Genomic DNA, 13821 nt, shown 5'->3' with positions numbered 1-13821 from the left:
GGGGGGGGGGGGGGGGGGAAGGGAGGTAGATATAGTAGACGCGATAATCTACGGTCTTGATTTTTTCATTCCTTAAATCCTTTGATTTATTATCTTAGGGATTCGCACGAGTTCCACTTGTGCAGTTACTTAGATTCTAACGACATCGTTTCTCGGAAAAGCTGAGATAAATATAGAACGGTCAATCCGGCTATATTAAGGAATATCCACACCTACCCTCGGGAACTTCCCTGGGCTCGTCAGTCGTACATCTCCGGAGAATAGATCCGAGGGCAGATTCGATTCGCAAGCCTAGAGAAACTCGAAGAAGCTCGGGATGTTGTCACAAAAAAAAAGTAACTGCAACTGCAATGTTGGCTTGGTTCCACGGTCACGCCACTTATTAATTGAACAGGATCTTATGGTAGACTGTGGCGGCACAGAAAACTTCACCACCGCATCACACCGTAATCGCTGGAAGAAGGGAGGCAGACACGACTAGGTGGTGGTAAATTTCTTGCCTCTTCCATTTGAGTATCAACCTACTGCCGGGCGATGCACATCGCGATGCATGCGGACGTTATTTGCGTGGAGGGAGGCGTACTAATTGCCGGACGTTGCCTGTATTCGCCTAACCTAAGGAACATTCAATTAACACGGCACCGAATTCCCATCTGAGAAGTTGCGGCTACCAATCGCTACCGATTGCTTCCATAGCGATCATCATACCTTCGAATGATTGAGAAATCTTATCTGCCGCTATATATACATGCATATATACATACTTATATATTTCCCTTTCGAAACGAGAACTTTCGATGATAAACAATCACTGACTATGCTCCACGAAATTTCTACATGAACGAAGTGGTGCATCGATGGTCGTTTGCGCATGTATTATAAATAATATTGTAAATAATATAAATGAACGTATTTTATATACACGATGAAGACAACATGTTGCTGTATACATTTTTATATAACAAATACTATTGTAACATCGTAGTACGTTTAAAACGAGATTAATGCAAAGAGATAAAATATTGTTTTCTCTTTATTTATAAAAAAGTAAACTTTGCTTAAAATATGAAATATTTTTCTTGCGCAGATAAAAAATATTTTATTTAAAAAATATTGACTAAAAACATTCACGAATTATCAATTTGTGCTTGTATGTAATATAAAATAAACTTATATACTATATGAAAAATACCATTATTTACTTCTCATCATTTACAGTGAATTTATTTGATTTAAAGCGATAAATCCTTTCACGTACCTATCTATCCATCATAAACGTCGATTTCGTGTATTTTCTCACTTTATAACCATGTCAAATATGAGAAATTCGCATGTCTATCATAACTCTGTGTTAAAATATACACATAATATTTCATTTTCCCGTCAAAAATGTTTTTCTTGTGTAACATTTTTTTTATTTTGTAAATATATTGGATTTTGTGCGTGCGTGCATTACTTCAAAATTTATTTATTTTACGAAATAACATTTTTTTTTATTGTATCTTATTTCATCTATCTGTATCCTTTACAGTTTCTTAACATTTTAATGTGGTATAATGGTCTTTAATTTCATCTCTTATTATTGAATTAGACTTCAACAAACTTGAGGAATTTATAAAGGCAATTTTTGCATCAAAAGATGCATTTTTAGACATTGTTAGCGCAGGCGGATTAATGCTTGGTTCCGTTCTGCTTACAACGGGAAAGATCCGCGGCTCGTCCCATTCCGTTCTCCACACTCTAATACCTTCCTCATATCAACGGCTCGTAACTAGGTTAATACAATCCAGCTCTCGATTGCGCGATTATCACGCGAGCGAAGTCGCGGAAACGATTTTGTCGACCCCCGCAAATATTTTTTTCTTTTAGTTTGAAAGATATATTGTGTAATATTTCTAATAAGGATATTTACTAGAATTACTAGAACGAAAAAAAGGAGTCTAAAATTAACCGTGTTTAGAATTATTATTTTAAAAGTTCATATATTCATTAAAGAAAGCTTATATTTATACCCAGGGAAGTTTGAAAAACCTTCTAAAAATAATAAAGTAGGTTGTTTGAACTCTTTGCAAAAACTCATTTTGTTTTTATATATAATGAACGATGATAGATTTCAAAACTAATGAGTGTATTTACATTTAATATGTTAGACCATGCATTAAGTATTGTAAGAATGTATACGAGGGAGATTCATAAATACAGATTGAAACAAAATACCGAAATATATCGGAAATTGATAAGCAGAAATGTTTTCAACCCGATAAGCAGAAATGTTTTCAAACAAAAGTTGTATTGAAGAAAGACACATAATAGTAAAATCAATTTTCGAAAAAATCTGTTTTTTAAGGTCACAGCATAAAAGAATGTCTGGATTTTTGTATTTAACAACATATTTTAAAGACAAATCAATTCTAGATAGTTCTGCTAAGTCCCTTGTTAAATCGATTTTAGCGTATAGAATTTGTTTTATATTGGCATTATTCTATATTAGCAGTAATTATGAGGCATTTTTATCAAATTTAAATTTGTATCTCATTCTCCATATTTATATTTACAATATTGCTTGCAACCAATTATTGAGATAATTAATTATCAAAAGTAGGACGATTTATCAAAAGATTGTCCGCCATATACAGTTTGGTTCATTATAACTGAAAATATATTTTCTAGACTTATTTCGTACACGATGCAGGGTATGACGTACAAAGATATAATACAAAGCGAGTATCTAGTGTGTAACTAATGTTAACGTATATTCTTATAATTGCGCATTTTGCACATTTCTGTTGCCTCACCGGAACATTATGTTCCGTTCTAACTACGTTATAATTTTAATTATAATTATTACATAAAATTAATAATTAATATATTATTTAATCAAATTGTCAAAAATAACTTGATTCAAATATTGATTAGTCAATATTTTTCAACAATTTAATGTTGATAGGTACTATTTGTAAGTAAAAATAATTCTGCGTAACAATGTTGATTTGCACGGTAGTTTGATTCTGTTAAATGGAAAAGTAGGCTTAAGTGTATGTATAGTACTGAATTTCAAACTAGAACATTTCTTATTCGAACTTTTGACAACGAATATCCGCGAAACGTTCGCATCTTTCTCTCACGTGCAAATCGTATCACGTTTTCGCAAGTCGTGATACACGCGATCGAATAGGAATTTAGAAAATAGAAACGGAATAATTATTAATACTAAAGATTTAAAAAGAAAGTAGTTATTAACACGGAAAAACTGAGAAAAAATACCGAAAAAATGTATAAGAGAAAACAAGATTATAAACAAGCATGTGTTATAAACAAATATTTGCACAAAGTTTCATAATCACTTTTACGCGAGGTTCACTAATTACACAAAAATTCATTACGGTGAAACGTAATTACACGGAAAGAACGATTTTGCTGAAGTATTAAAAAATTTAGATACATGCACATAATGAAAACAATTTCGTTGGACTATCAAAATAATTATATAGAACATTTAAGCATAATGAGCAATGTTAAAAAAATGTTTCGACATTCTAACAATCAGTTTGAGCGCTCTACATTAATATCTTAAGTAAAATTATCTTCAAGTTTGTATTTAGTTAAATATTTTAAATACTTTAGCGTAAAACCGTTTCTTCCTCCGTGTACTCATTCATAATTCATAAAGTAATTAATTAGGGGGATTGAGTGGCCTATTTAGAAAATGACTAAAATACAGAACATGTAGCTCCCTGAGGGAACTCTATGTGCAGAGTGTTACATCAATATATAGGTCAGTATATTGGTTTGACCTTCTCTATCAAGCACGTGTGGTCAATCGATTACGTTTATAAAATATTACATTCAAAAATAATCTGTCGAATAAAATGTGGATATAACACTCTGTACATCTGTTTCTTTACTCGAAGCAAATGTATGATGCATAAATACATATTAACGCAGGTTCCGATGTCATTGTGGCATATTACCGGGGACTTCCCAGAATCACGGTACCTCTTCCATCTAGGAGGGAACATTGCTCGTTCACCATGAAGCCAATAACACACACAGTCGGCAATTTTTTAGATATGCTAAAGACAGAAGACCGTGGCATCGATCGAGCATGCATAACATCGCTAGGTAAGACGCCGTACAAATTATTTTCTCAGTTAATTACTTTATAATAATTATCAGAGAAATTGAAAATCAGATTAAAATTGCATAATACCGCAAGAAAAATCTTGATTGTTTTTTCAGATGGTGTCAGGATAGCTTCTAGCAACACGATAGAATCGCTTTTAGAAGAGGATTTCAAATTATTAATAAACGATAATGAATACATTGTCTCGCCGCCGTTACGAGAAAGGTGCACGACAGTGAGTTATCACATATAAAGGCGATATCTTTTATTAGCTTTATGTTTCTATAATACAATCTCTCGCGAAGCGCGTATTTGCGACATTTACTTAATCGACTAAAATCTTTAGGGATATTTCTTCGAATGTAATATATTTTATCGATAATACATATATTTCGAGTCACGCGAGATTTCTCTTCTTAAATCATGTTCCGCAAGTATCGACGTATATATCTTCCGGTTTTACAGGAGGATTTGCAGAAACTCGGAGATGTACAAGCGCTCGTTGCACAGTTGTACGAGGCATTCCACGTACGGGAGTACCATGTCGACATGGAAAGATCTGTTATCGCCGAGCTAGAGAATATTAGACTACAGCTGGAACCCATGGAACAGGTGAAAAATACGTTCCTACAATTCGTTCTAAAGATCGTAATGTACCGTAAAATAAGGTAGGATAACTTTTGACCCAAATTTTGATCATGCTCATACAACACATATGTCAAAATGGAAACATAAGACTTCTTTAGATCTTGTTGATCTTTTATGTCCTAAATTTAGACATGCGTGCTGTTACCTAGACACTTATAAATTTGGGCCAAAGCTAATTTAACTGTGTCAAACTTATTCCATTTTATGGTATACGGATTAAGCAGCTTACGCGTGCGTATACTAAGAGAAGAACGGTATTTGTTAGTACAAAATTGACTAAAAAGTAACTTTAAACAAGGCGCACTAATGAATTGGCTTTCTATCGCGCGTAAATTAAATGTAAATGCGAACACACTCCCATTGTCCGTTTTCTCTGACTGCATTCTACCTATGGTTTTTATTAATTGCTATATTCTTGAGCGTTCTAATTAGCACACTTGCGTCGTGCTTCGCACACGCGACCAGCGATACTTTTCTAATCCTGCCTTTTATACGCATCGCGCTCATTGTTACGCAATACTGTAAGAAAACGTCTGCGAAATGTTTCTCGTACTTTTTTTCTCCTTATGAAATAGTGAGGCAGGGTAAAAGGTGCCATTTCAACTTCCACGGTATTCTCAAGTATTCCTCTGTCTATACGGCCTCATTTTCTCAATTACTTAAAGAATACGATAGGAGCTAAATTATCTTCGCTGAGAGAAAAATACAAGGTGAATGATGAGCGCGGGGTTTTCACGTTACTTTAATCGTTCTAGAAATTGCAAGAAATTCAAAATGCTGCTTACAAGAAGGCAAATTTTTTTGTCTGGACGTTCCTAGTCATGATGTCTATCCAATTTGGGGCGTTGGCCCGATTAACTTGGTGGGAATACTCATGGGATATAATGGAGCCCGTCACTTACTTCGTCACTTATGGCACTACTATGATGTGGTTTATTTATTATCTCGTGACTCGACAGGTTGGTTTTAGAGAATAAAACGTTGCAAATCGTTAGAAATGGCTTGTGCTACAGCGAAAGACGCAGGACGTAACACAATACGATCAATCATGATTTTTCTTTATGTATCTTTACTTAGGAATACATGCTGCCGGACGTGTTGAATAGACGACATCTAATAGTGCTTCATAGAAGAGCGCGAAAAGTCGGTCTTGACATTAACGTGTACAATGCGTTGAAGAATCGCGCGTACGAGTTGGAGACCACGCTGAAAATTATTCGTGGTCCTTTATACGATTACAAGATTCAACGGAAAAGACAGCAACGCTCCAGATCAAGTTCGAGTAGCTCAAGATCACCAAGTTCTTCGCCTAGTCCTAGCCCCAGTCCTAGCCCCGAAAGAGATGTTCCTAAAGTTATATCCGAGTCGAACATCCCCGAAGAAATACGTCAGAGAATATAAAATTTAATTATAAGGTGTTCAACGATGACGCACGCGATGGAGCTGAAATGTAACGGAATCAACGATTACTTACCGATCGTTTATAAATTGATATTATTTTCTTCCAACGAAGTACACTAAAAAAGACTTCTCTCTGTCGAGTATGAAAGCGATACACTCAGGGTAATTTTCAAATCGACAAAATCGGATGCTAAACGATCGGAATTGCTAGACTGAAATGAAGATGTAATTTATTTTTATGTTTGTGTACGCGTTTACGTGAAGAAAATCTCAACTGTAATGATATCTCAGATCTCGAGTCAGTCTTCCAAGTACAGTATCGGCGGCAACCAATTTTCATCACATGTACAATGCATTTCATAGACGTTAAAGTGCCATGAATTATCAAATGCTCAATGCTGTCGATATGTTTGGAAGACATTAAAGAAAGATACCATATATGTATAAAAGAGAAAGAGAATATACTAAGCGTCATAAATTTCCTTAATAATCACTAGATAAATATCTTTCAGTATTTAGCTAGTATTCCGAAAAGTAATGCATTTCACAAAGATTTTATAAAGATTTTATAATAAAAAAAAAACGTATTTTTTATTTAGATATGATAAAACGATCAAAATGATATTAAACATTGAATATTTTACAATGCGCTCTTTCCGAAAGTGTTCCTGGAAAACGTATCCAGTAATTGTTAAAGCATTTATGGCGCTTATGTGTGCGTGTATATTATTTTGATTAACTCTTTGTTGGATTGTTACTATAATTGAAGAGTTACAGTCTTGAGAAATATAAATGGATTATTGTAGATTATGTTATCACTTTATCTGATTTTAATACTAATTCAATCGTTTATCTCTTATGCTCGGTCGAATTTCAATACTGTAACTTGAGACAAGAAGAATCACAACTTTTGCATATTGGTGCAAATTAAATGCTATTGAACTTAAATGTAAAATTGATCCTGATTAATTAAAATTTGATAGAGGCTGTGTGTGTGTGTGTGTGTGTGTATATATATGTATTGTATATGTATGTACGTATGTATATGTGTATGTACATATACATACGTATGCAATCTCTACCAAATTTATATATGTATCATATAAAAGAAAGTATTTACTTTGCACCAGTGTGCATTAGTATATTCAATCGAATCCACAAAAATAGTTTAGAAAGTAATTAACAAGTAATTGTTATGTCATTACGATGTAACATACCTCGCGAAAATTGTGAAAAGATCCTACGAAATGATAAAGTGTTAAGCCATATTAAGAGTGAATTACGTTTACAATTATGTATACATGATAATTAAATTTTGTACATAAAACAAAAGTGTATAATAAAAATTGTACAATATTACAAAATTGCAAACGTAACTACCAATCGCAAAAAACTATAAGTTGTTATGTAAAATAAAAATACATATTTTAATTGCATTTTTTAATATTGCGGTTGGTATGAGTTATATATTAAAAAATTTCTCATACATATATATATTTTATAAAATAAGCGAACGCAAAATTTCTTGTAAATATTAAAAACATTCGTTCCGATAATTGAAAACAATCATTTATAATGATTATATAGTCATTATAAATGATTATTTTCAATTATCGGAATGAATTTATGTGTAAAATGATTAATAAATTACTAATGCCCATTTCCACCAATGTAGATTAACTTTAATCTTGGCTCAATTTGCTTTTCGTCTTTTTCTAGTTCTAAAAATTAGAAACAGGTGAACAGTAAGTTAAATCGAGATTAAAGTTAATCTATATTGATGAAAACGGACATAAGTCATTTTGCATAATGTTTTAAAATAACGCTGTTAATTGTTCGCGAAGTGATATTATGATATACATCGATATAGATGTTATTGTATATACACAGGTTTTCATAAAGTCAACGAAATTTCACATGCCATAGTTACCATACTATCAAACATAATAATAATATCATCCTTATCACCAAATCATTACCCTTCCTCTCATTAGTTCTACATTTCAATTCTATACTGATATAAAGAAAACTCCATCCAAATGGAACATGTTAGTGATTCGAAGATATATTAGAAGATTGTATAATGCATTCGTTTGTTCTCGTTATCTCATGATATTAACGCATTTTACAAAAGTATTTAAACATTCTTTCAAAACTTTATCTTAAAAAATTTCTAATTCTTGAATAATCAAACTCTATATTATAGAGACTCATCGATATATATGACCAGAGAGAAAAAGCACGTACATTACTATTTAGCTAACTACTAGCTCTTAATAGAGGTAGTATAAATAATGCTATTGTTACTATTATGCTTTTCTAGGTAATTTCCACGAAAGTATCGTAATAAAAGAATTGATATGTAGATCTCTCACACTACTAAACTATGGGAATTTCTACTCGCTTTCATAAAATCTATCCGTCCGCTAAAGTAGTTTGTTGAATCCAGAATAACTAGTTTTTTCTTATACAACAATTTAAAAAAAAAAATTAAGACCCAATAACTCATAATCTCTTGTGTCATTTTAAATTAATGCATCAAAGTCTCTAAAATCTGTTTCACAATTTTAACTAAATTTGTAATTCTATAATCTTCCATCGGAACAAATTAAAATATTTATTAAGATTAATTTGTTCCGGAAACAATATCCTGTTACAATTTTTTTTTACAAAATATCTTTATGTAATAATGTATTATTATTTAAGAATTTTTTTTTTTTAATACCATTACACAATAGAAAAAAATACATTAATATTCTATTTCTCTTAAACATAGATAATATACGATCCGGAATTAGAAAATTTACAAATAAGGTATACATGCTACTAATGTTAGAGGCCAACGCTTTTTACGAACAGGAAACGAACCATAAAAAACACAATTACACGTAGAACATCTTCCCATTCTCTTTAATAAATTTCCCACATCTAAGAATATACGTTTCGTATGATGAGTTAAAAATTTATAGTGTAGTGTGAGTAAGAGAGGCATAATGAAATCTAGAATAATATGAATGAAAGTATCACTTTCCTATTTCCAATTGTCACCATGCAGTTATCTTCCTCAAATATTTTGTACTATTCCTAGACGACATTATATATATAATAGATTTTTGTACATATTATAAATATTCATACGTACGTATGTACATGCACATGTACATTTTACGCAAACGGATGTAAGCATAATTTTGCGAGCGACATTGCCTTAGCGCATTTTTCCCAAACTTCTCGCCTAATTCTCGATTAATCACGTAGAATAGATAATCAAAGCTATGACTACGTATAAGACTACTGTACATCTGCATACACGTACAAAGCTCATTCCTCGATTCTGAATGTAAATGTTAAGGAGAGAGGACTTGTTTGTGAAATATTCACGATAATTGTAAACTCCGATATCAACTTTATCTCGTTAAAGAAACAATCGAGCACACCGAATCTCATTTCGCACCAATCGCCTCCTACGACAAGTTTCATTCATTTTTCATAGATCATTTCGAGATTTATATTTTTTGTATCGATATTATATCGTTTTTATGTATTAACTCATGCAAAATTTGGCGAATTTAATTTAAGACCTGTACACAAAATGAAAACAAGTGTATCTGTAAAGCGCTACATGTAATGGCAGACGTTTTATCCTTAAATATTCGAATCTCGAGAAAAATTACACTATAGTGTCACGTTGACAGTAATTCCTTATAACAAGCACAAACATTTATTTGTATTTTTACGTGTATACGCTATTTACAGATGATGCATGAGTGTTTATTCAAACGGAGATATACTGTGATTTACGTCCAATGTACTTACTTCAGTGTGAAGAGAAGAGAATTGAAAATAAAATAGAAATACAAATATGCGTGACATCAAATTGAAGTACAATCTATAATTAAATTTTCCTGTATATACCTATACATACATTTATCCTTGCATTCGTTAAGTATTTTCGCAAATTTCTTTCTTACATATTGTAAATTAATATTCTGTAAAAATTCAATAAACTTTAAAATTATTTGTCGAAAATTTTACTTTATAGATTTGGATACTCATAATTTAGTTTTGCATGAATAATGATATATATTTATTATCAATTTCAAAATTGTATTATATTATACAAATATGTATTTATCAGTATATTATTATCTATGAATTTGACAAAATCTATCAGAAGTATGTAATAAATTTATATTATTACATTTATATTGTATTTTATTTATTAGATATTATTTATATTATTTCATTATTCTTTAAAATAATATATATTTTATCCAAATATCTGAATATTAATATAAAAAGTGCTATTATATTTGTAATTGTCAATTATATCTAATAATACCCTACAATTATATTCTTTTTATAGATTTTTTACAAATACCAAAATATACATAAAAATAATACAAACAGAAAAAAATACGTACATTTAATCGCAGATAGATTGCAACGTTTTCGCTCTCAGTGGATTTTCAAATGCGCACAAATGACGAAGGCAATCTTATAATTTTTCTGTGTTCCAGAACTCATTGATTTTCAATGCAACTTCTTACTAGCTCCTAGGGAATACTTACGTTCTATTCTGAAGAAGAGTTATGTTTTCCCCGTTCCTGTAGACTGCACTAGAACTCTGTTTCTTGCTTTTGACAAATATCAAACATATATCTATCACTCACTTTAAGTTCCAAAAGTGTATATTACTTCAGCCACAGAAAAACAGACCTTAGATTTACGAACGTAATTTTTGGCGCCATTTTAGTGCCTAACCTAATAAAAATGATCGTGCCGATTAAAAGGTAAATCATCACAATTCTTCTATGCCGGTAATATTTTATTTATTATAAAAATCGAATAACTTTTTTTTACCATCAAATAAATTATAATGATTTCTTTTTAGAGACGGAAACATAGAAACTTGGGCTATTATAGATCTCCAAGGCGATCTAAAATTCGAAACAATTGATAATTCAAATGATCAATTAATCGGCGATCTTCACTTCACGAAAACTGGAGTACCTATTTTAATCATCGGAATTCACGTGTTACATGGAAAAGAGGTAACACTTGACAAGCCACTACTTGTATTGGAGAAACATTGTGATATCAGAAATGAGGTGGAAGAGGAAGCTATGACAAAGACCCAGTACTTTGTGAAAGCTATTGTGAGGAAGAAACTGTTGTTTAAGTCAAGACCGAAGCCTATAGTAACCAATGTACCTAAACCATGTTAAGACAGGTTCATAATATTATTTACGCTTACACAAATGTATACAACCTTATATAAGAAATAAAATTATTTTATTTTATTAGTTGAATTAAATTAATTCTTAATAATACAATGGGTTTGGGATGTAATAAAAATTAAAGTTTCAGATTTTCATCACTTCAGTCCTTCATCTCGCCCTCTTCATCTGATTCTTCTACTCCTCGTATATACATAACATTGTTACACCTGATTAGCACTTCACCGAGGTTCCCAGTACAATTACCCTCTATGTGTTCTTCAGTATTTGCAAGCTGCAAATTCATGTATCCGTCAACTGAGACAAGGTAACCTTTGTATTCGTGGCCCCATTTTAACTTCACCATGACTGGTTTTCCAGTCAAACCATTTAGGAATGGCTTGGGATTTATTGGCATTGTCGCAGCCATGATTCAGAGATTCTGTAATCTGTATTTAAAAAATATATATTAGTACACAAGTTATTTTATGCTATTTATAAAAATAAAGTATTTGTAACATAATCTTTCAGAAATATATTAAAATATCAATTTTTATACATGAATAGCAGTTTCTACCGATTAGTAAGCAATGAGTGCCTTCAACCTTATTTTGAGGTTATATCACATCTCCTATATTTGCTCCGTTTCATACTACTTAATTACTACATAATTTTCTCAATTCTCTTTACACAGTTATAATTTTCTTTAATTGTTCGTGCTTAATTGAATGTGAATACTATCTTCTATCATGCCGGTTATGTCAAAATAAACGCACATACAAGACTCAAAAGTAATAGCACTTTTCGTAGCAAATTTCAATGGAAACATAAATTATGTTACAAACAAGAAATCTATAAATACGAAATATAAACACGTAGACACTTCATTACTTACTCTTTAACAGAAATGTACAAAAATTCTTCGCGCACAATGTGCTTGATCTTAATCTTACGAATGTATTTTCTGAGCAATGCAATTCGCATACGTTCTTTTATGAGTTGCCAACTGCAAGAAATAAAATTTCATTTACATGTCCAGAAATTGTCCACTCAGAATCGAAGAGAGTTGTCGCAGGTCTTAGTGCAATGCGTTTGTGAAAGTTTGTTTACATTCACTAAATCCATCTATGGGTTATTTGGAGCAACCGAAGTAAATCGGATCAATTAATCTGACAATTTAATTGTGTTGTATAAAGAGGTTCACTGACAATGAATATTTTACCGAAGAAAAGGTAAGTCAGATGCATTCAATTTGTATGTATCTTGAAACTGATTGTTTCTTTGTGTTTATTCAGATGGCATGTACGAACGAAGGAGAATATTGCTCGTGTACGGAGAGACGAAGCAAAAGCTGCAGAAGAAGAGAAGAGTAAAAAAGAACGAATTCAGAAAGCAGTACGTGATAAATTATTTTTGAAAATTTTGATTATGTAGATCTTGTATTTTACTACCAAAAATTATTTCTTGACGTTTTTAGATATATACTTAATTTTACATTAAGTTCTTTTATTTTTTATTAGGAAACAGAAGCAAGAGTAGATTTGTTAAGACATCGAGCGAGATCCAAATACGATGGTCGGTCAACAACCGAAGGTTCTACTAGCGAGAAGTTAGAACATGTCAACTTCTTTGCAGAGCTTGAAGATGGAAAAATTGATTACACTAGACCTAATGCAGAACATGAGAAGGAAAAGAAGGAAGAAAAAGAGAAATATGAAAAACAGATTGGATATTTGACGTATTTAGGACAAGATACTAATGAAGCAACTGGAAAAAAAAATTGGTACGAAAAATTACCAAAGAGATTAACAGATACAGAGAAAGACATAGAGATAGAAGTAAAGAAGAAAACTTTAAACGATCCAATGGTTGATATAAAGAAGTATCTCAAGATTATGCATTCTAAATCTGCCGAAGATCATTTAAAAATACAAGCAGGGAGCATTAAAAGAAAGCATAATGATTCTGATAGTTCTCATTCCGATCATGAAAAGCACAGTGAACACAAAAAGTATAAAGATAAAAAACATAAGAAGAAAAAACATAAACATTCAGAGAAGAAAGAAGATAGAAGTCAAAGCAGTACAAATGTAGAAAAATTAAGAGCAGAGAGATTACTCAGGGAGCAAAGTGAAAAGCTAAGAACTGAAGCACTATTGGCCAAAGTGAGAGGTGAACCAATGTCCATTGTAGCACCAGAAATTCCTAAACCTGCTATAAAACAAAAATACAACTCGCAATTCTTTCCTGAAATTGCTAGACAAAATGCAGAGAGAACGCCTAAACATTCTAGACAAAATTTAGCAAGTCCTTAAAATATATTATTTTTATATTTCTTTTATCTTGAGAAATTGTTGTAATTATATAACTTAATTATCTTTGTAATTATATATTATATATATATATATATGTATATAGAAAATACTGTTA

General features: G+C 31.5%; 4 protein-coding genes across 4 annotated transcripts; 3 read left to right on the top strand and 1 right to left on the bottom strand.

Moving 5' to 3' along the window:
* The first annotated feature begins 4031 nt into the window (after positions 1 to 4031).
* On the top strand, positions 4032 to 6172 carry MCU (mitochondrial calcium uniporter). Its single transcript, XM_018541683.1, has 5 exons — positions 4032 to 4122; positions 4240 to 4358; positions 4589 to 4735; positions 5527 to 5730; positions 5849 to 6172. Exons 1-5 carry the CDS (start codon positions 4032 to 4034, stop codon positions 6170 to 6172), a joined length of 885 nt encoding a protein of 294 aa, XP_018397185.1.
* Positions 6173 to 10787: 4615 nt separating this feature from the next.
* On the top strand, positions 10788 to 11430 carry LOC108775493 (chromosome transmission fidelity protein 8 homolog). Its single transcript, XM_018541875.1, has 2 exons — positions 10788 to 10965; positions 11067 to 11430. Exons 1-2 carry the CDS (start codon positions 10946 to 10948, stop codon positions 11398 to 11400), a joined length of 354 nt encoding a protein of 117 aa, XP_018397377.1. The 5' UTR covers positions 10788 to 10945; the 3' UTR covers positions 11401 to 11430.
* Positions 11431 to 11515: 85 nt separating this feature from the next.
* On the bottom strand, positions 11516 to 12381 carry SmF (small ribonucleoprotein particle protein SmF). Its single transcript, XM_018541880.1, has 2 exons — positions 12287 to 12381; positions 11516 to 11840 (listed from the first exon to the last, which is right to left on the bottom strand). The coding sequence occupies exon 2, from the start codon at positions 11819 to 11821 to the stop codon at positions 11555 to 11557; it is 267 nt and encodes an 88-aa protein (XP_018397382.1). The 5' UTR covers positions 11822 to 11840; positions 12287 to 12381; the 3' UTR covers positions 11516 to 11554.
* Positions 12382 to 12515: 134 nt separating this feature from the next.
* On the top strand, positions 12516 to 13706 carry LOC108775533 (leukocyte receptor cluster member 1 homolog). The gene is made up of 3 exons (XM_018541927.1): positions 12516 to 12623; positions 12687 to 12786; positions 12912 to 13706. The coding sequence occupies exons 1-3, from the start codon at positions 12601 to 12603 to the stop codon at positions 13704 to 13706; spliced, it is 918 nt and encodes a 305-aa protein (XP_018397429.1). The 5' UTR covers positions 12516 to 12600.
* Positions 13707 to 13821: the final 115 nt, after the last annotated feature.

Source organism: Cyphomyrmex costatus, unplaced genomic scaffold (assembly GCF_001594065.2).
Source record: "Cyphomyrmex costatus isolate MS0001 unplaced genomic scaffold, Ccosl1.0 scaffold30, whole genome shotgun sequence".
Taxonomy (NCBI): Eukaryota; Metazoa; Arthropoda; class Insecta; order Hymenoptera; family Formicidae; genus Cyphomyrmex; species Cyphomyrmex costatus.
Note: the sequence above shows the minus strand (reverse complement) of the source record. Positions and strands in the feature narration are given on the sequence as shown.